We start from the raw sequence: 23,593 nt of genomic DNA on the forward strand, positions 1-23,593 counted from the left end.
CGCATCAGAGTTCCATGTATACAGCCTCCTCTCACGAGGATTATCACCACAGATGCTTCCCTCATAGGTTGGGGTGCCCACTTCCAAAACTTCACAGCTCAGGGCAAATGGACCCCTCAGGAGGTGATCCTCCGTATCAACATATTAGAGCTCAAATTTAATGTCTATTAAATTTGCCAACAGTTCCTACAACACATCAAGGATCACCCAGTCAAGATAATGCTGGACAACAGAGCAGTGATGTATTACATCAATCGGAAAGGAGCAGCAAGATCCCAGTCCTTATGTGCTGAATCCATAAAACTATGGAACTGGTGCATATCACACCACATATAGATCTACTAGGACTACAGAACACAGTGGCGGATTCCCTCGGCAGACATTTCAGCATCAACCATGAGTAGGATCTGAACAATGAGGTGTTCCAAGAGATCTCTTAGCTGGAGCTATCCACAGGTAGATATTTTTGCTACTCCACCCCATGCAAAGTGCAAGGGGAGGGCACAGTCACAACTTAATGGGATATGACTTGATTGTTGTGTGGCCTTGAGTTCTGATGTACACTTATCCAGTAATGCCTCTACTTCTCAAGTTCCTAAGTAAATTGAGACGAGAAACTAATGACCATGATGTTGAGACAGGTGTGATTCCTAGAGCTGACTCGCATGTCCATGCAGCCTCCTCTCCACATTCCTCTGAGCCTGACTCACCCAGGGATTGGTCACCCCACCCCAGTCACTGCAAGGCCTGGCTTCTTGATGGCTCTCTGGTATAGAACAAGTCTGCTCTCCAGATATTCAAAGGGTGCTATTTAATAGCAGAAAGCCCACAACAAGGGAAACTTACCTGCAAAAGTAGAAACACTTCCAGGCTTGGTACAACCATGAAGCTTACTGCCTCTCAAATGCTCTTTGGCTCACATCCTTGATTACCTGCTGAATTTAAAGACCACATGCTTATCGCTGAACTCCATTAAAGTTCACCTCGCTGCCATCGCAGCTTTTCACTTTCCCATAGAAGGATTCTCAGTCTTTACTCATCCCACCACTGCAAGATTTATTAAAGGCCTTTTTCAATCTCTTTCCTCCTACCCAAGAAACCAACTCCACCATGGAACCTCATGTTAGTTCTCAGTGCCCTGAGGGATACCCCCATTTGAACCTATGGAGAGTTGTACCCTCCTTCATTTGTTCCTTTACGGCCTTGTTCCTTCAGCCAGGATGATAGGGGAGCTTGGACTGTTGATGGTGGACCCACTATACACAGTGGTCTACCACGATAAGGTGTCTCTGCATCCACACCCTTGCTTCCTTCTTAAAGTCTCTTCTGAATTCCCAGTTAAGAGATTCATCTCCTGGTATTTTACTCCAAGCCTCACTCTTCAAGGGAAGAAGTGAGCCTCCATACACTGAGCATTAAAAAAGCTCTTGCCTTTTACCTCGACAGGACTATGCTCTTCTGGGCTTCCCCTGCACTCTTCACCTTCATCTCAGATATTTGCAGGGTGGCCACCTGGTCTTCACCACGTGCGTTTTACTGGAATTATTCTCTTGTGGCTGACATGGCTTTTGGTGACATTGTCCTATGATCCGTACTAAATCCACTTCTTTGGCACCCTCCTCCATGCTGAAGGGAGTCTCCTGACTTGTAGCACCCATGGGGACGCTACTCAAAGAAGGAGGAGAGGTTACTTACCTTGTACAGCAACTTGAGTTTTTTTAGATGAGTGTTCCTCTGGGTGCTCTGTGGCCTTCCCCCCTCCCTCTCTGCTTGGGAGTCTCTCTCTTGGGACTTTTGTGGTTGAGAAGAAACTGGAGTGGTGGTCGATCCTCCCTATATATCCTCATTTGGGGGATGAGTTTGTCTAGGGTGCAGATGCAGATCTGTGGACACCACTGACAAAAATATCCAATCAAGGGCATGCGTATTCTGACTTGGAGTGCCCATAGGTTTCACACATCTCAAAGAACTCAAGTTACTGTACAAAGTAACGTTTCCGTTACTGTCCTGAGGAGCTTGTAGACTAAATTGGATTTAATGCAGCAGAAGTTGATGATATCAAAGGAGAAGAGGAATTGAGGGATGTTGGTGAATGAGCATGTTCTACCAACTTCTTCGTGCCCCACAGCAGACAAGCAGCAAAGGAATCTGAAAAGCCACAAGCATTTTGGCATTATATTGAATGATTAACTGAAATGCCTGGGAGTTGTGGGGTGAGGGTGGAATAAAACTCCTTCCAATGGAATCACTTGAGAACTAGCAGAACAACTTGTCAGCAGGAATTTGGGGAGAATACAGGCCAGGTTACCAGTTTCTGGTAAAATCCAACTAGAGAGAGCATAGAGGTTCTCTGTAACTGTCACTATGATGTTCTGATAGCAGATACGAAGAGACTTTTTAGCACCTGTGCTCCAAGTTGGAATTATTTAGCATAGGCTTGACTAAAATTAGGTTCTTCTGGTAATCATGAAATCTTTGCTCGGAGAAAACAAAATCCGTGGATTTGTTAGTGTCTGGGTATGATAAAATGACTTTGAAAGCTCTCATGTAAAGTTATTCAGATCGCTGTAAATAAGAAAACCCCTCCAAGCTATACTGAAGGTTACACAAAAGATAGCATCCACCACTATGAAGGCACATCTGTATAGGTTTATAGGCTCTTGATTTTGAAAGGTGTGCAGCTAGGTACAAAAGCAAACCACGTTTACAGTTCTTTGAGCTGGAGAGACAGACCCTTACAATTCACCACTTTCCAGAATAAAGGTTTCCAGTCTTGCATGGGTTTTGTTTTTGGCCTGGACACTAATATAGCTTTAATGCAGTTGCCAAACATTGGGAATATAGCTCAGTGGGGAAACGGTTCTCACGTCCTGAAAACATTTTTGAGATTTTGAACATTTTTCCCATTCTGCAACCGGATGAACCAGAGATGTTTCAGAATTTTTCACAAAAATCCAGAGAGGGATATCCCAGAATAGCTAATAGCCCAGTGCTTGGGGCAGTGACCTGGGAAGTGGAAGTGTCTGATTCAGAGCAAGGACTTGAACATACATCTCCCACATCCCATGTGAATGCCCTAACCACTTGGTTAGTCTGGGATGGGTCTTTCTCAATCTCTCCTGTTGGCAATCTTCAACTTTGTTTAAATAAAATATTATTTGGACCAGAATGAGACAGATACTGACTCTATAGCCCACTGGTTAGGGCACTCACCTGGGATGGGGGAAATATAGGTTCAGTTCATTGTTTTGAATCAGGCAGAAAACAAAACATTTCATTGAAAAAATTCTCGACCAGCTCTGAGAGTGAGGGCAAAGTGATGAGTCTTTCACTTTGGTACATATTAGCTGTACCAGACCTATGTATCACCTTTGAAAAAGTCCTGTTTAATACGTACAATTGAGACAGTTGACAGAGCACTATCTAGATATTTAATACTCTGTCTCTTTTGGGTGGCAGTATATACCAAAGATGGGAAAAAGTCAACCTATCGGAACTAGTTAGATTGTTGGTTGGTGTGTTCCCTTTCTAGCTCTGTTGGACCATTTGGAGTGTGTTCTTGGTGGAAGATTAAAGGATTATAGCAGTGGGAGTTGAGGTTACTTATGAAACTGTGCAGAGTCTCTTTTTTAAGTAGCAACAAATTACAGGGCTCTTGCAAGAATGAGAGCTTGTATGGTTTTGCATGTGTCTACTAAGCCATCTGTAAAATGAAAGCATAGGATCCCAGAAGGAATGATGAAAATCCACAGTCAATACTACAGTTCTGTGTTATGGCCTGCTGCAGTTTAAAAATATTTATGTGCTTTGCTACTTTGAGACTCTTTCTGCAAAATCCCCAAACTGTTTCCTGTATGTACATTTTAAAAAGAATTAAAACTCAAACAATGACCTGTTCCCTAATACTAACTCCTTAACCTGATAACCATACATCCATCGCTGTACAACTGTGCTTAGAGGGCATCATCTGTAGGACTTCAGGGGACCCAAAGGAGAGAGCACATTTCTTAAAGGAACATTCAAGTTAAAAATATTGCTTGATCTTGTCCGTCACACTGATTGTTGTTTGTCATTGTATTGTATGCATTGTCACTTATTACAAGGTTGAATTTTGCTATAGGCATTTAGTGTTATATTTTCCTCTGGGATGCATGCAGTTAACGTCCTTTAACAGCAATGGTAGTTAAGGTCTAAATAGAGTGAAATTCATCTAAGTATAGTGGACCTGCAGAAAGTGCCCACTAATATTTAAATCCCAGTTAAGCCATTAACAAGGGTAAATTTTGCCAACAGTAAAGGGACTGAATACCCATTGGCCAAAATCAGTCCTAGCATAATCGGACATCTTTGACATCCATTGGTGTCAGTAGTGAGTTGTACCCATTTAGCTAGGGCTGAATTTAGCCCCTCATATTTTTGTAGTTATCAAAATAAAACAGTTTAAAATAAACAGTATTGCAAATGGCAAAGTTGTCCACGTCTTGTTTGTCTACTCTGTGCAGAATAAACTATATCCTGTATTCTCCCAATAATATGTGAAGATTAATAGACGAACTCTGCGTGTGTGTGTGTGGGACACTAGTCTTCTCATATTATGCTAGAACATCAAAAATAATTTTTGCCAGTCATAGTTTTAAGGAATGCTACAGTGTGTTAAACTCTTCTGTGTTGGGCCTGGTGGAGCTAAAATTCTATGCATTTGATTTCTGCATGTTTTTACTGTGGTAGTAATTTAATCATTGAATGCTGCTTTCACGTAGCTATGTTAAAGTGGTAGTTGCTTAAAATTTTATATGAAATGAATAAACTAAATCTGGGGTTAGGTTAGAAATCTTTTAAAAAAGATTTATGGTGACATTTAGAAAAATCTAAACTTGTTTAAAAGGACATGCTTTGTTGATTTACACTGCTATTTAGACTTACTCCTCTACTGGCAGCTGCTCTTTAAATTAATGCCTACCCTGGCTTTTAAGATACCAAGTTGAAAAGAGAAAAGTAATGTTTAAGAATGTGCTGGGTTTGGTACCGCATAATGCTAATCTTCTCCAGAAATAAGGTGAGAGCTGTAAATGTTAGTTAGAAAATTAAGTCCAATTTCAAAATGATTGATCACAAATGTAAGAAAAGAAACTGAATTGTTGGGTGGATTGAATTAAGAATGATAAGTTTATAAGTATATTAATCACAGTACTTTGTAACCAAGGGCTTGTCTACACGAGGTGTTTAATCCAGAGCTTTTGGCAGTATGCAAGTCACAGTAATTGCATGGGACGGTGTGTCCTATGTCAAAGTGCATTGTTGTGTACACACGTCGACAGTTGCTGCGAATGGAGGGTGTAACATTTCCAGAGGATATGATGTTCCTTTGCTTTGCTGCTCAACAGTGTGAAATTCTGGGATTTTTCTCACTGTGCATTGTGGCAGAAGCAGAAGTAGCAGAAGCCAGGTTAGTTCAAATTGTTAAAAACCAACCAACCAATGATTCATCTGTCTCCCCCCTGTACTTCCTTTATGGGTGGGCTAGCACCATTTTCTAATTGCTGTCGGCCAGCATGGCTCCAACAATGCTCCGCGCAGCTTATACTTGAATACATAGAGGCTGCTTGTGATGTATTTCAGTATTCAAAGCAGCATGAATTTGGCGTGGAACTTTGCCTGCTGCATCATCAAACAGGTAGCAGGAGACTAGGAGGGGCTTCAGTGGTGGTGGAACCAGGACACGGACAAAGCAGTCGATGACAACAGGCAACTGATGATAGAGGACTGTTTCCTTGAGCAGTTTCACAGCATGCAGCACCATTTCTGGGCTTTAGAAACTAGCACGGATTGGTAGGGAAGAACTGTTCTGCAGACCTGAGATGACCAGCAGTGGTGAGAGAATTTCAGGATGGGGAAGGCAACCTTTCTGGATGTGTGTACTGAGCTAACTACAGCGGCAGTCTAGCAACGTGCCGTGCCCATACCCATGAGTAAGTGGGACACAATTGCCATCTGTAAGGTGACCACCACTGAATGCTTCCAGTCTGTAGCAAACCAACTTGGCATGGAAAGATCTACCACTGTCATGCCGGCGTGTGATGCCATGGAAAAAATAATGTTGCAATGGTTATTGACAGCTTTGCACACATGGAATTCCCAAGCTGATTGGGACAGTTGATGGGAGCCACATGCTTATTATTTGTCCCCTCCCTCCCAACCAGGCACCAGAATTCATAAACAGAAAAGGGTATTTCTCTGTGGTGCTCCAAGGGCTTGTCACCATCATGGCAAACTTATGGACAGAAATGCTGGGTGGTCTGGGAGGGTCCATGACCCCAGGATCTTTTGGAACTCAGCTCTGTTTACTTCAATGGACTTGTCCCTGGGGATGCTATGGACATTAATGGGGTGGACATTGCTCCGGTTATCTTGAGAGACCCAGTTTATCCTCTGCTCCCCTGGTTAATTAAGCCATTCACAAGCTAATTGGATAGAAGGAAGGAACTGTTTAACTGCTGCCTCAGTAGTTGCAGAATGGTAGTGGAGTGTGCATTTGGTTGTTTGTAGGGGAGAAGGCGCTTTTTGTGGAATAGGTTGGAAGCAGCAGAAAAAAAGTCCCAAAGATTATAGCAGCGTGTTGTATTTGGCACAATATTTGTGAGAGTAAAGGAGAAAGCCTTAGTGAGGAGTGGGAAGCTGACGTGCAGAGACTTGCTCAGTAGTTGAGCAGCCAGCAAGGTGTCCAATACAAAATGTAAACAGCTGGGGCAATATCATCAGGATGTGTACTGCAATTAATTTGAGTCTTTAGACCTGAAATTGTGCAGCTGTACATCCAGCTGTTAACCAGCGGAGGGGGGAAGGGCTGGAAGTTTTTTGTGCAGCTCAGTGTTTTTTTTATGGCAGTGGAAATGCAATGCTGTGGCAGTGTGTCTTGTACCTTGTGTCTTTGCCTCCATGTCTTTGTAAAGCCTTATGAATTAGTACAAACTTAATTATTTTCTGTGAAAAATGAGCTGTTGACTTCTTATAAATGAAATTTTAAAGGTTTTTATTATTAAATAATCTGTGAGTAACAAACAGAAATGAATCTTCAACTGAAACGAAAATGAAACAATGTTTTTTTGAATTATGAAACACTATATTAAAAACAAAGAGCCCTTTCTTAAAAGAGTAATGAAACAAAACAGGGAAGTGCAACAGGCAGGAGTCAACTCAACGATTAAGAAGCTTGAAGTCACAGGCAAGTATATGGCTTGGCTCTGCCTCTTCTTGTTTGTTGCACCTCTGGTGTTGAGCGCTGAAGCTCAAAATTACTAGGGGCCGTAGAAGGCTCAAAGGAGCTGGGGTCCCAGGTGCCACTGTTCTCAGTGCCCCGAGCTGGGGAATGGCTTCTGGGAGCAGTGCTGCAGGTGTACAGCGGGGAGGAGGAGTTGTTCCCAGAGGCCTGTGTTGTAGGGCAGTGGTTCTCAACCAGGTGTCTGTGGCCACCTGGGGGGCTGTGAGCAGGTTTTAGGGAATCCACCAAGCATGACCGGCATTAGACTCGCTAGGACCCAGGGCAGAAAGCCAAATGCCCGCCACACAGGACTGTAGCCCATGGCCCCAAACCCCACCACGTGGGGCTAAAGCCAAAGACTGAGCAACTTAGCTTCACGATGCCCCCTGTTGCGTGAGGCCCTGGGCAATTGCCCTGCTTGCTACCCCCTAATGCTGGCCTGGCTTTTATATGCAGAAAAACAGTAGTTGTGGCATAGCTGGGCTGTAGAGTTTTTATAACACGTTGGGGAGGGCCTTCAGAAAGAAAAAGGTTGAGAACCCCTGTTGTAGGGGCTGTATAACGTGGCTGGGTGTTGGTTTGCAGTACTGCATTGCCTGCTGCCTTAGTAGTAGCGTGCATTGCAACAGGGCATCTTGGCTTTGAATTGCCTCCAGGTGTTGCCTCTGCATCTCACTATCTTTTTTTCCATACTGTCATTGGCCACAACAGTGCTTTCCCTGATAACTGTCATGCGGTCCTTTGCCACTGCAACAATCTCCCTGGAAATCTTCTTTTTGGATTCCATTCCCGTCGTCAGACACAGCCCTCTGCCTCCACCTCTCTGGATTTCTCGTGGTGTGGTGATGTGGGGGTGGGATTTTTTTGGTGGAGGGTGGGGGGCATGGATTCTGAAATGATGTCCATGAACATTTTATCACAAGTTTTCAGTTTTCTCTCGCTCAGGTTTGCCAGCCCTCCGCCATTGATAAAATCCCTGTCCTTAATGGTCTGGCCAATGCAGGGTGCCATAGCTGTGCGGGTATTTGTTCATAACAAGCGGTTATGGTTATGTTCTAGGGAGAATGTGATAGCAATTTTTTCGCACATATTTCTGGCTTTACCATCCCTGAGATTCTTTCCAGGCGGGAGGGAATCTTGGAGATGGTAAGTGATGCATGCATTGGGATTTTTGGCTTTGCAGTATTGTCATAAATATAAAGGGAAGGGTAACAATCTTTATGTATGCAGTAACATAAAATTCCTCCTGGCCAGAGGTACAGAATCACTTTACCTGTAAGGGGTTAAGAAGCTCAAATAACCTGGTTGGCACCTGACCAAAAGGACCAAAAAGGAAAGAAGATACTTTCAAATCTGGGAGGAGGTGAGGTTTTGTTTGTGCTCTCTTTGTTTGTTCCCTTTCTGGACGGAGAGAGAGACCAAGCAGGTAAATATATCCTGAAAATATACCTGAAATGATACATCTAAAATTACAGAAATTGTAAGTAGAGGCAAGGAAATGCATTAGATTATCTTTTGTTTTAGCTTGTGAATTTTCCCTATGCTAAGAGTGAGTTTTATTCCTGTTTTTTGTAACTTTGAAGCTGAGCCTAGAGGGGAATCCTCAGTGTTTAAATCTTTTTATTACCTTGTAAAGTTACCTTCCATCCTGATTTTGCAGGTGTGATTCTTTTACTTTTTCTTTAAATAAAGTTCTTCCTTAAAGAACCTGATTGATTTTCAGTGTCCTAGAGACAAAGGGTCTGGTCGGTACTCGCATACATAAAAGTTGTTACCCTTCCCTTTATATTTATGACAAGTATATACTGTTTGGCTTTGCAGTTGTGCCTTGGAGGCTGAGGGAGAGTATGTGTGTTTGGGAATATGTTCCTGATACGGAGATGCTGTTGGGAATTATGTTCCTGATCTGCCTTTGCAGTATTTGTGTGTCTTGGAGGTGCTTACATGGTGTTGGAGGAGTTAACGGGGGAGTTGTATAGTAATCCCCTCTACATCCCCTTTTGGCTGTCCTGACTTTGGATGACATTTCACTGAGATGGGTGATTAGTGGGCAGAGAATGTTCTTACTGAAAAAGGCAAAGGGCAGACCAGCAAGATACACTGTGAAGTTATTCGCCAAGATGATTCTCCCCCAGAAGTGCTATAGGTGAGGAAGGGAGTTGCGAACTACCCTGGGGAGAAGGCCGTGCAGCTATTCTTTATAATTGCCGAACAACAATCTCTCAGCCTTAGATTTTGCTTTATCTGCCCTGCAGACATGTTGAAAGTGCAGTGAAAAATAGCTAGCTTTCTGCACTGATTACGTGAAGATTCACTCTTATCACTGAGAATGGTGTTACAGGACATTTGTACGTCAGCAGGGAGCTGTACCGTTTGTGGCCTTATAGGCATGCAGTGTCGATGTCTATCTTGTGTAAAGTCAGAACACTAACCAAACTTCTTTTCCTGTAATCACTATCTCAATAAACTTTTGCATTTCACACACAAGAATGTTTTCCTTATTTGAATCTACTGCAGGAGGGAGGGTAGAATAGAGATTGCAGCTGCGCCATGCTGCCAGCTGCCGTTTTGTGGTGGCAAACTGGATTTGGGGTGTGTGGAGTGGGCGTTCTCCAGGCAGGACAGCTGAGGGAAGGGGAAAGGAAAATAGATACATGGACACGTCCCTTCCATAGTGTGGGCCTGAAAACTGTCAGTAGTTGGGGCTTTAGTATGAGAAGGAGGCGAGTTGCCCAACCAGAGTAGCTGCTGTCTTGGAAAGGTATGTGGGGCACCAAACAGACAGCATGGACTAAGGGAGGGAGGTGGAGACCTCGGACTCAGAAAGGCTTCTAGCTCACATCTGCCTACACTGACTGTGGCCATGGAGCACCGGAACACAGGCTACCAAGGCTGTATAACAACAACAATAATAACAATAATGAATTAAAACTTTAATATTAAATTATCTAAAAAATTATTAAAAGACTTACAATCCGATAGGATCAGCCTCCTCAGTCCTGGTCTGCATTGCTGCCTGGGAATCGAGGTTGATTATTGCAAGTCGGGAATCTGGCTCTCCTATCTTCTGTATCAGGATCCTGAGTCTTGAACAGATCCTGGCTTTCTGGGATGATCTCTTTATGGATCTCCTCGTGCTCATCATCCGATGAATTTTGCTGGTTTTGCTGGTCATCCTTGAGGGAGTGGAGGGGTGAGTGGGCAGCGGGCTCCACAAGTTTCTAGGTTGTATCGTTATGTAAAATCCTATCCAGTATCTCAAGAAGTTGACAAGTTGCATGTCCCTGGCCAGATTTTTTCCTGTCATCCCTTGTTTTAATGTAGGTCCTCCCGAGCTACTTGCTCTTTATCTAGTACTGTTTGGCATCTGGTCTTGGCTCCTCGCAGACATTTGTCTAGCAGTGTCTGCAAAAATAGGTCTTTATTCTGGTGGCTGTTACAAGAACTTCCTGCCCCAGCACTTCTCCCAAGATGGTGACAAGATCCAGGTTTTTGGTGCAGCTCCAAGTAGCTGCTTGAGGCATGTCGTGGGGCTTCTGGAGTATTATTGTAGCTATGGTGAGAAATTGGAATCCATGAGCAAAAGGACAAATTCTGGTTGTGTGCCAGTTGATAAATGGCGGGACATCTGTTTAACTTGACCCCAGAGCAGGGGAGGACACACAGGTAAACAGGTCAGTAATGGTCACCTGCAAAGCAGTGTGGGGCAGCTGTTGGAAGAGTGCCAAAGTAGTTTGCAACAGCATTGCATGCACATGAACAATGGACTGTACTAACTTGATTTCCAGCAAAGTTAGTTCACTTTGAAAGATGACTCCAGAGTTTGCCATAAATGCGGAGTCAGTGCACTACAATAAATTGTGTTGTGCATACACGAGTATTTTCAAACTGGATTATTTTGACTTAATCCAGTTTAACACCCCTCCATTTGCCCCTCTCCCTGGTGTAGACAACCCCTAAATGTCATCCAACCATTAACTACCTCATGTTCATTACCTCTTATTTCCATGGCTGGCTGTATTTACCAAATGCTATCTTTTCCTAAAAGAGTTCAAAATAAAGCAAAATATCATGAATATGAAAAAGTGGGGATGTGAACTGCAACTAAGGAAACACTGCTGTTATTCAGGGCTTTAAAATAATTTTTGAATGATGCTTTATAAATCCAGTTTTTCTTTTATTGTCAGTTGTCATTTTAGAGGCATCATACAAGTATTTTTGTAAGGTATTATACAAAAATAAATGAAATTCTATAAGGTATTGAAGTCAAGCTGCTTAGTGAAAGATATCTATTGCCTGAAATGCTCTTACTTTTTAATTTTTATTGTGTAACTGAGCAAAAATATCTTTAATAGTGAAGATATGCACTGATGTATGAAAAAGTAAGAAACTAAGCTACATTGTCTGCTGCTGAAGACAATTTAGAAAATTAAAAAATTATATAAAATACATGTGCCTCCTGTAAGCTAATTAACAAAACAATCTGGAATAATTTATAGTGTTTAGAAGTTAATGTTAACTTATGCTTGCTTTTTTTTGTTTGTTTAAACAACAGCTGATATCTGGGATAAAGAATTTGACCCAGTCATGGTAATTCTTCGTACAGTTTACCGTAGAGATGTGCAATCTGCAATGGACAGATATACAGCATTGTAAGTTGATCATACTCAGTAGTATAAGAACAGAATACTGCATATTGTACAGGGTCTTTATTTTATGGGTATTCATTGGCATGCTATGTCATTATGTAGTTAAAAGGACATTATCAATATTTTTAGGCCTCAAATTTGACTTTCAACAAATAATTATAAATTGACAGACAGTGTCTGGATTCTTATGATTTTAATCTACCATCCTCCCTCAAATCAACTTAACCCCAGGTTCCACACCTGATTGAGACTTGCAGTTTGGGGGGCAATACCTCCTCCAGTCCCCACAAACTATGCCCATGAAGAAGACTAAAGTATTCCAAACTGACCACAGCCAGTGGTTGCAACTAGTGGACAGCCAGATGACCAAGTTGTTATGAGTTTATGTCATGTAATTAGAAAACCAGTATGATTCAGAGACACTTAACAGACTGATACGTACTGAACTTCAAAGACAAGGTGATAATGTCAATATTGTAAATGGTAGACACGGTGTGTAAAGTATCTTATTTAAATGAACCCCAGCCATACCTGGCAGAGCATTAAAGGATCTTATGATGATCACATCTGGTGTGTATAAGCAAGCTGGGTAGCCAGTCCATATCTGGTACAGAGGAACATGACAAATGGGATCGTTTGGTGTGTGTGTGGGGGGAGTACAAAGCAAACTATAAAATCTTGTTGGTCCCTTTTACCTTTAGATCTTTTCTTACATGTTGTCTTTATCACTGTTTGTTTCTTTTCTGCTTGAATATATAAGATCTTCAGGGTAAAGACTGCATCTTCATATCTGTCTGTACAGTGCTTTTTAGCCCAAAGGGGTGCTTATCCTAACTGGGATCGATGGGCCCAATCACAATAAAAATATTAATAATAATGGACATAACACAGGGGATTGCAAGGTGTAATCCATTGTTAATAATGAAGTGTTTTGAGGCCTTCGGATAGATGATCTTACATCAATGCAAATTACTTTTAGGCATGAGAGGAAGCAGAATAGAGAACTCAGCTACAATGTAATGCTGAGTAAGGGGTAATAGTAATCAAGAGACTGAAGCATCGGAACCCTGAGTGTGTGCGTGTTGCCTTATTCATGGTTCTGACATATAGTCCTCTGGCTACATCATAGATGTGAAAATGTGACCTTTCTTTTTGTTAACTGGTGGTGGGAGTGTATCAGACCTTTGGAATAAACTGTAGAAGACTTTTTGAGACCAATAGATTAGAAGTCCTGGCCTTCATTTTGGATTTGCTCTACACATGCATCCTTGCACCACTAGGCATACATATGCCTGTGTATGCACTGGATGTAGGTGAAAGAGCATCTGATGAATTCCTGCCTGTGGCTGTATTTAAAACTCTGAAATGTGTTTCTTCTCATACAATTTCTCTAGCCTTACTCACTCTTGCTTGCATATTTATACCTGCCCCTGGAAATTTCCACTACATGCATCCGACAAAGTGGGTATTCATCCACGAAAGCTCATGCTCCTATACGTCTGTTAGTCTATAAGGTGCCACAGGACTCTTTGCTGCTTCTCATACAAGTGACTCTTGAAATCGAATCTTGGATGGGGTGGAGCTTTTTATGTTTCTCTATTTACCCATCATATGTTTTTATAATTCCTTTTGCCTGTTAGCAAAGAGATGTGTTTAAACAGGCTGTGAGGGAGGAAATCCTTAGCTTCACCTCTATCTTGATCCTGCAGAGAAGTTGTTTAAATGCTGATTTTGTGTAATAATTTCATTGACAACACCCTGCGTTGTTATGAAGGCAGGATTATGATCTTGATGTAAGGTTACTCATATGAGGATAGAAAAAGAGGGGATGATCTTAAATGACTTTAATAATGATTTGGGACCTCACAAAGATAAAGGCAAAGTAATTTTGCTGCTTTTATTAATTTTGTCTTATAAAGAAGCAGACATGTGACAACACCTGCATCCTAATTTAAAACCTATAATTTTTGCTATTTTGATTGCATCATATGTAATGTGTGTAATATAAACATCTTTTCTGGCTTGAAGAATAATTATTTTTGGAAAATATTGCTTTTCATAATCCATGCATTGCATTAGATTTTATATAGCTAAAATATCTCAGGTTGTTTTTATCCATTTATACTGATTGAAAGTCTTCTTCCGGTTAACTAGTTACTCCCTTTTGCTGACATATTCTGTATTGGAACACCATATATTTTATGTGTCATAAGTATACCATATTGCATGATTGGAGACTAATTTTGTTGGTGAGGGGAGGGGAAATTCTCAGATCAGTAAACTAAATAATTTGAAGACTTTGAAAGTGACGGGGTAAATTAAACTTCAGTTCAATAACACTAAGCGCATTTTGTCAGGATGAAAGCATCTTTCCTTGTTTCTTAATCTAGAGTAAAAGTTTGAGAAGTCTCTGATTTTGTTAGTCAGAGAATGAGCATTAGTAAGAGATGCTGAGCTTGATTTTTTTCAAACAAGTTGTATAATATCATGCATTTAACATGACTACACATACATGGTCAGTTTTGTATCCATGTGGCCACTGAAATGTACCAGCATCTGGTTTGCATGCATAGTTAGGGTACGTACATGAAAATTGGGCACGTAGTTGTATACGTAATGGTGTACTTTCGGTAATACATATAACTCTTTAAAAATCAAGCCCTGAGTTTTCATGAAGTAATGCTGACATTTTTCTTTGAGTTTAGATTGTTCTGTTAATGTTTTTGAAATGACAAGTCACAATGATCAGCTTGAACAAGTACATAACCTTTTATTCTTGAACTAATTGAGTAATGCGTTTTTAGAGGCCAGCTTAGAAAATGCTTGGAAAAATAAACTTGTCTTCACTTTACTTTTCCTACATTTGCATAATAAAATATTACAGTATTCTGTATATTGAAATTGTCCGAGATCATAACTTTGCCTTTTATTTATATAGGTGCACTGTAGTAGACAGATGCTGAATTAAACAGAGACAAAATAATACCTTAAAATAAATAAAAGTTCTGAGAAGCAAGGAAATTCAGTCTTAGGTTACCACTCTGTCCTTCACTCCTAGATGTTTGGGTATTACACCAGCCTGAGAGAAGGGGACAGGATCATAGAGGTGACTTGCTGTTTTTTTTTAACGTTTATTGGAGTACAAAATAAGTACTTAAAAACTTGCATAAATTTAAAATAGCCTCAGCTGAGTACTCTCGTATCCCTATGATTCTTGTAGCAACCTCTTTTTTCAATATAAACACAGATTGTAAACTCTTTGGGGCACTTTGCCGTTTTTGTTGTATGTCTGTACAGTGCCTAACTGTTGAGTGCTCGAATTTGCAACTTTAATGTTCTTAAGAACATAAGAACGGCCATCCTAGGTCAGACCAGTGATCCATCTACCTCAGTATCCTGTCTTCTGACATTGTCCAGCGCTAGATGCTTCAGGGGAATGAACAGAACAGGGCAATTATCAAGTGATCAATCCCCTGTCCAATCCCAGTTTCTGACAGTCAGAGGTTTAGGGACAACCAGAGCGTAGGATTGCATCCCTGACCATTTTGGCTAATAACCATTGGTGAACCTATCATCCATGAATTTTATCTAATTCTTTTTTGAACCCAGTTATACTTTTGGTTTTTACAACATCCCCTGGTAACAAGTTCCACAGGTTGGCTTTGTGTTGTGTGAAGAAATACCTCCTTTTGTTTGTTTTAAACTTCATCTGCCATTTTGTTGCCCAGTCACCCAGTTTAGTGAGATCCCAGTCTTAGACCATGTCTACACTTACCAGGGATAAGGGTAAACAAGACAAGACAAGATAAATCTTCACTAGACCCGCTAAATTGACTGCAGAGCGCTCTCCGGTCGACTCTGGTACTCCACTGGAATGAGACTTCCCCTCTTATCACATGACTGCTTATTTTGCTTAGGAACCTTTGGTGTGGGACCTTGTCAAAGGTTTTCTGAAAGTCCAAGTACACTATGGATCACCTTTGTCCACATGCTTGTTGACACTCTCAAAGAATTCTAATAGATTTGTAAATGGAAATCATGCTCACCAAAGTTGTGTTGATTCTTCCCCAACATATTGTGTTCATCTATGTGTCTGATAATGCTGTTCTTTACTATAGTTTCAATTAGTTTTCCTGGTACTGATGTTATGGGCTTGTAATTGCCAGGATTGCCTCCAGAACCTTTTAAAAAAATTGGCATTACATTACGTATCCTCCAGTCATTTGGTACAGAGACTGATTTAAGCGATAGGTTACATACCACAGTTAGTAGTTCTGTAATTTCATATTTGAATTCCTTCAGAACTCCTGAGTGAATACCCTTCAGTCCTGGTGACTTATTACTGTTAAATTTATCAGTTTGTTCCAAAACCACCTCTATTGACTCCTCAGTCTGCGACAGTTCCTCAGATATGTCACCTAAACAGAATGTCTCAGATGTGGGAAACAGAATGGCTCAGATGTGGGAATCTTCCTCACATATTCTGCAGTAAAGACCTATACAAAGAATTAATTTAGCTTCTCCACAATGGCCTTGTCTTCCTTGAGCACTCCTTTGGCACCTCGATTGTCCAGTGGCCCCACTGATTGTTTGGCAGGCTTCCCACTTCTGATTTACTTACAAAAACTAACAGCAATTTTTTTTCGTCTTTTGTTAGTTGCTCTTCAAATTCTTTTTTGGTCTGCCTAATTATACTTTTACACTTGGCTTGCCGGAGTTTATGCTCCTTTCTATCTTCCTCAGTTGGATTTGACTTCCAATTTTTAAAGGATCACTTTTTGTCTATGCCTCTTTTACTCTGTTGTTTAGCCATGGTGGCTTTTTTTGATCCTCTTACTGGGTTTTTTATTTATTTGGGGTGTACATTTAGTTATGATGTGTTTAAAAAGTTTCCATGCAGCTTGCAGGCATTTCACTCTTGTGACTGTTCTTTTAATTTTCCTTTAACTAGTTTCCTCCTTTTTGTGTAGTTCCCCTTTCTGAAATTAAATAGTACTATGGTGGGTTTATTTGGTATTCCTCCCCCTACAAGAATGTAAAATTTAATTACATTATGGTCACTATTACCAAGCAGTTCAGCTATGTTCACCTTTTGGGTGAGATCCTGTGTGCCACTTAGGACTAAACCAAGCATTCCCTCCCCTTGTGGGTTCCAGTACTAGATGCTCCAAGAAGCAGTCATTAATGTGTCTCAGAATTTTATCTCTGCATCCCATCCTGAGGTGACATGTTTCCAGTCAATATGGGGATAGTTGTAATCCCCCATTATTATTGGGTTTTCTGTTTTTTTTTTAGCCTCTCTAATCTCCCTGAGCATTTCAAAATCACCATCACCATCCTGGTCAGGTGGTCAGTAGTATATTCCTGCTGCTATACTCTTATTGTTCAAGCATGGAATTTCTATCCATAGAGATTTTATGGTACAGTTTGATTTATTTAAGATTTTTACTATACTTGATTTTATACTTGCTTTCACATGTAGTGCTACTTATTCTGTATACTTTGTATCCTGGTATTATCATGTCCCATTCATTATCTTCATTTCACCAAGTTTCTGTGATGCCTATTATAACAATATGCTCATTTAATACCAGGCACTCAAGTTCAGCCATTTTAGGTTCGTTCTACACCATACACTTACGTCTGCATAACTACGTCGCTCAGGGGTGTGGAAAATCCACGCTCCTGAGCGACATATGTATACCGACTGAACTCCTGGTGTAGACAGCACTGTGTCAATGGGAGGGCTTCTCCCATCAACATAGCTACCGCCTCTCTGGGAAGTGAAGTACCTACACTGTTGGCGTAGGTAGTGTCTTAACTAAGTGCTACAGCTGCATCGGTACGGCTTCACTTCTGCAGCGCTGTATGTGTAGACAGGCCCTTAGTATTTAGACTTCTAGCATTTGTACACACGCACTTTATTAAATTTGCCAATATTTAGTTGTCTGTCTTCATGAGATGTAATTGAATGGGACTCTGTCATTTGACTGTTTCCCTTTGATTCCTACCTGTATCTATCAACTTCTATCCTCTCTACTTTACTAGGATTTAGCATACCCCTTTTAATAAATCCTCCCATAAGAGATGTCTCTGTCCAAACTATGTGCTCCTTCACACCTTGTTGGCTTTCCTCCAGCCCTTAATTTAAAAACTCCCCTATGACCTTTTTAATTATATACGCCAGCAATCTTGTTCTGATTTGGTGTAGGTGGAGCCCATCTTTTAACACTTTAAAAAAAATGTAATTTGATGTATAAAATGTTGGCTGGGTAACTTTTGCATTCAACACGTAATTTTAGAATTGCTGCATTTGAAAAGAAAAAATGCAGGTCACTTTCATTTGCACAGTGGTTGCTTGGTATATGAGTTTTGACGGAGGTTAGTTTCAGAAAGAGAGAATATGAGCCTTCTTTACTTTTACTGGTTTAATTCAGTGTCTGGGCTTGTCTATTCCTTCCAGCCTGTCCCAGACCAGGTGCGAGAAATCTACTAGTTCATTTGCTCATTTTGTTCCATTCTCCGTACTTTTGCTCTCTACATTACTGCTTTAATTCACCCATCCTTTTCCTCTTCCTCAGCTCTTTCTAACACCACTTTCTTCCTCTTTTATTAGAATCTCTACTCCAACCAAGTTCTGCTCTCGTGCAGGGCAAGGGGACTGCAGGGACCAATTTGTGGCTTCTGAATTCACAGCCATCCAGCTGCATGCAAATTAGAACTAGTATGCCAGTTGAGTATTGGGCTGAGCTCTGCCATGCCCCTCCCTTCCCTGTAATGCCCACTTCCTTAGTGGACTTTGTGTCTAGACTGCTCCTCTTGTGAAATCCAACAGGATTCTGTTCTAGCCCCCCTGTTCTTTTCAGTCTGCCTTTTCTCCCTGTCCTCGTCACCTTTTCACCATTGACTTAGTGTGCTAAAAATAGAGTATAAATGCAGCAGCTTGAGCCACAGGATGGCTAGCCACTCTGAGTACTTGCCCTTAGTTACTACTCTTGCACTGATATTCAACTGTATGTACTTTACCCTGAATTGTGCTCCTCCACTACTTCTGTGTTTACAGACATGCCTGTCACCACCTACATAAGACTACCAGTGTGTAGCTATCAAATTGTCTCAGCAGAAATTTTCATCAATGCCTTCATGTCTGATCTTGAAAACTGCAAGGCTTTTCTATGAGGCTTTCCCAGATTTCAGATGTCCAGATGCAGGCACATGCAGAAGTCTGCTGCTGGCTTTTTCATTCAAACAAAGTCACATGACCCCATCAGCTAATTAAATTCTGCAATGATAAAGAGACACAATAGCAAAGGGAGAGAAATTACAAGGTATAAGCAAAGGAGAAATTGTATGGTTTCAGGAGAGATTTGGGAAAAAATTAAAAAATACAGGGAGGATGTTCCATACCGCAATGAATAATTTAATTTTTACAAGGTGTTAAATATACCGTGTGTATTAAAAATACTTTTTCTGTTTTTTTTTTAAACACACAAAAACATTGTCCTGTTGTATCATCTTGTCTATAGATAAGTATATGTTTGACTCAGGCAACAAGAATCATAATTTTCTGAGGAATAAGTGGGTGAGAGGAACTGGCCCATAAACTAGCATATTCTGAAAAATTGATGCTTATACAGTACATAAAAATATAATTTGTGCAGTATTGGAACATTGTGTATCTTGGTTTCATGATAATATTGGTTTTTATCGGGTTCTGAGGGAAGAGACCAAGGCCAAAATTTGCAAATATAGATACCTAAAGTCAAATCTGATTTTTCAGAAGTGCTGAGGGAACACAGCTCCCACTGAAGATAATTCAGATTTAAATAATGGGTATTACAGATGCTCAGTACCTCTAAATAAAGTAGTCTAACTTTCAGAAGTCAAAAGCAGGTGCCTTACTTTTGACACACAAGTTAGAAAACTTTGGTCCATGCTAATATATATTATAATTATAGCCACATGGAAAAACAGATTTTGCTGAGGTGAAGACATTTCTGCAAATTGTTGTTCTTTTACGATCCTTGGAAGACTGAAACAAGCATTCTTGAATCCATTGCAATTGATTTGTACAGGTCCATTCTCCTCATGATTCAAGATGGGATTTACACCGGCACTGGCTCCCAGTAATAACAATGAGTGACCTTTGTCAATCCATTGCTCATAAAAGAGAGATGGACACCCAAGTTTGAAAAATGTTATGTAACATAAATAATGCTTTGAAACAGTCAGTACCCTAAGACATAAGTAACCTGTATATTTTGATTTCGTGCTGTCTATAATAGAGCTATTATTTTAGTTCTGATTAGTGAAGCATTTAATTTTAGTCATGTTTATTTTAACAGTTTAAAGCAGAGTGGAAAATTCCCTGGAAACCCCTGGCCTCCCTACAAGAAACGAACACCACTGCATCCAAGCTATAAAGGTCTCATGAAGCTTTTGCACTGTAAAACCTTGCACATTGTACTGTTCACACTTCTTTACAAGGTACAGTTGTAGTTCTGAATAATGAGAAAAAACTAGTTTTGTTTTCTCATCTTAAAATAAGAGTGCTTAAAATTAAGTAGATTTCTTACACTTGATTTACAGTGTTCAGGTTCATATGTATGTAAATATTGATACTTTTGTTCTTTAGAGAAAAAAATCATTTGTTTTTGATTAATGAATGATTGTTTATTAATTAAACGAAGGTCGAGTTGTAACATCAGAATACAGCATTTTCTACTTTTTAAATTTTTCATTTTCCTCGTTCTGTTTTTTTTTTTTTAGTAGCTCCTATTTTAAAATGAAGTGGAATATAAATGCATGAATTCAAAGATGTACATTATTTAAATTTGTTCAGTAATTTATTTTGTGACCTTGTTCATGTTCTATGATTTTTGTGTGTTTGTCACTGTCTGTTATATATTATGTATGTTACTTAGCAGTCAGGTATCCTAATAGCACCACCTGTTGTTAAGGTTGCCTGACACTTTAGTGCCCCATTAGTGTTTTCATTTGTTTATGGCTTTGCCTAACTTTTATCATTTAGGCTGAAATTTTACATGTCGTGTGTGCCTCATGCTGAATTTATTTGGAAAATTTTCAGCTAAAACAGTTCAGACATTTCTAAGAATGAGGCTAGGAAAAATACATTGTCATGCCCATGATTTAAAAAAATAAATAAATCTGGCAACCTTTTCTTTTGGTACCCCCCATCCTTTTGAGCAGGGACTTGAAATTTATCAAGGAAGTGTCAGGGATGTGCCTTTTGGCATCCCTATGAAAATACGTCCACATTTGGCCAAGTTATACGCCTTTGAAAAATCACAGTTCACATCTGCTCAGTAGATACTTGGTAAATGTGGGCAGCTAAAGCCTCTAAAGATTTCATTCACATTGAGCATGATCCCTAGGGGTGATCAGGACTTTCCCTGCAATTGCAGTTGCAGGTGCAGGTCCAGGCACTGGAACTGAGAGCTTGTATCTCCTGTATTCTCATTGCCTTTCCTTGCTGACATCCAGGCAGTGTAGAAGCTGCCTTATAGGAATGCAGAAGGGACAAGAACAGACCACGGTGGTGGAGAGTAGATTGGGACATAGAGCCTGTTGGGGTGGAAACTGGGACAGAAAACTGGTAGGAACAGGAGAGGTAGGAACAGTCTTCATGCTAATGCTGTCTTGAATGCTGTCTTGAATGCAGTTCTCTCAAGACCTATTCACAGTGAGGTTAAACTGTGTTTGCTGAATACATTTAAAACTGTTCAAACATCATTTAGCTAGCTAGACCAGACTGGGTGCAAAACAGTTCTTGTTATAAAAAATTTTAAAATGGCATTCTGGCGGAGCTCAGGGCTATAAATGTTTATAAAATAATCTGGCCCATTCACAACTAAACTGTATTTAAAACTTGTTTTAAACTTTATTGCAACACAATCTGTTTGAGCTTAGTATAGACAGGCTTCTAGTTTACTTTCTCCTCCACCTTTTCTTGTAAATTGGGGGTTCTTACAACTGTTCTTCCCTTTGATTGAAAAGATTCGCCAGAGGAGAGGACTTCCTGAATTTACTCGTCTGACCTCTGTTGGCTGTGACTCTAATAATTCTCCCTCTTCAGGGGATGAGAAATGGTGGTTGTTTTTTTTAAGAACTCTTTTTTCCCGAATTGATAAGGGCGAAAGCTTAAGCTATCTCTTTAATTAATTACATTAATTAATTAACTATATTTATTTTGAGAAGCTTTGTTTGGCTGCTTTTTTATGTATCTCTGAAGTCTTTTGAATATGCTCCTCATCAGGGAAAAGTGAAGTTGGCTGGTACTCTCCTTGGACCTTCTGGAAATTGCATTAGTCTGTACGCTCTTAAAAAGAGTGTCAGCTGGATTTACTAATCCTGCTTATTCTCTTAGGGTCATAAATAGCTACTTCAAAACTGATCACAGTGAGGAAGAAGGATATAAATTGGAGCTCTCATTTACAGTCCTGGTAGATAAAGAGAATATTCCGGATGATCTGGACTCCTCTGATAAGGTTATGAAACATGGACAAGGACCTTAGCAGCGGAGTGTGATGACTAATGTTTACCTGCGAAGAGGATGAGAAGCTGTTTGCCAGATGCTGAAAATCATGCTTGAACAGACTTAATGTTTTTCCAGGCTTACCTGACCTTTTGATTTGGTCATAATCCTAATGTACCCATAATGTTTGCCTGGAAAGAAAGAGTGAGGATTAGGGAACTATGTTTGTCTTTTCCATTTAAACAATATTTTCACCTGAACATAATTAAGAAAAAGATTATCACCTCTTGCTGAACAAATGTACATAAAGTGCACTTGCTGAAGTTCTTCAAATTTCTCTGATAATGAAGTTGGTGCATTCCAGAGACAAACTTGCTCTTCAGTAGTCTCATTCTCTCACCACTCTTCACCATCAACTCAATTTGAATGATTGTGTACTTTAGCAGAGGTTTTTAAGTAAGAGACCAAAGTCAACACAAATGTGGGAGCTGATCTGGAAAACAAGTCTGTGCTTCAAAAAATGAGCTCAGATCCTCAGGTTGGTCTTGACACTTATCTGGCTTCTTATAATGGTGTCCATCACTGAAACATCTGAATACCTCTCTGAGATAACCAAGATCATAATAGGCTAGTGGCCTAATTTTCCTCCATATTTCATCCAAGGCAGTTGGGCTTTTTTTGTTTGTTTGCATTTATTTATTGTTTCCCCTAGTTCTATTTCCTACCTCTTCCCCCCCCCCCCTTTTTTTTTCTTTGCTCTGTTTAGCTGGAATTGTGGGAAAGCTAAGTCAAATAATGAGCTTTTCACTTCAATTTGAAGACAGTGAAATTTGTGGTCATTCATATCTCCTTAGGTAATGAGTTCTTAGGAATTGGTCCTGTTGCCAAGAAAGCCCTGCTTTCTGCTCTCATGAGCTTTCCCTTTGAGTTTGACATCTTTGTTGTTCCTGGTTAATATAACTGTCAAGGGAGGCCTCTTCAAAAGGGAAATACTTTCTGAGGTATCTTGTGTTAATTCCATGGGGAGCCTGGAAAGTTAACCCAGAGACCTTGCCCTTCAGCCCAATTTCTGTGGGGAGCCAGTATAATGAGTGGAGCACGAGGATAATATGTTTTTGGTGGATGGTGTGGCTGAGGATGTGAGCTATTGAATTGTGGGCTAATGGAAGCTTTATTGTAATATTGGACTGC

At 40.3% G+C, this 23,593-nt stretch overlaps 1 protein-coding gene across 1 annotated transcript in view; it reads left to right on the top strand.

Annotated features, from left to right (window-relative positions):
- UBR3 (ubiquitin protein ligase E3 component n-recognin 3) overlaps positions 1-23,593 on the top strand; it is a 204,835-nt gene that overhangs the window by 77,427 nt on the left and 103,815 nt on the right. The window contains exons 19-20 of the mRNA XM_065412946.1: positions 11,814-11,910; positions 20,253-20,394. Of these exons, the coding sequence (XP_065269018.1) occupies positions 11,814-11,910; positions 20,253-20,394 (239 nt within the window). The remainder of the gene's footprint in view (positions 1-11,813; positions 11,911-20,252; positions 20,395-23,593) is intronic.

This window comes from Emys orbicularis, chromosome 11 (assembly GCF_028017835.1).
Source record: "Emys orbicularis isolate rEmyOrb1 chromosome 11, rEmyOrb1.hap1, whole genome shotgun sequence".
NCBI classification, from domain to species: domain Eukaryota; kingdom Metazoa; phylum Chordata; order Testudines; family Emydidae; genus Emys; species Emys orbicularis.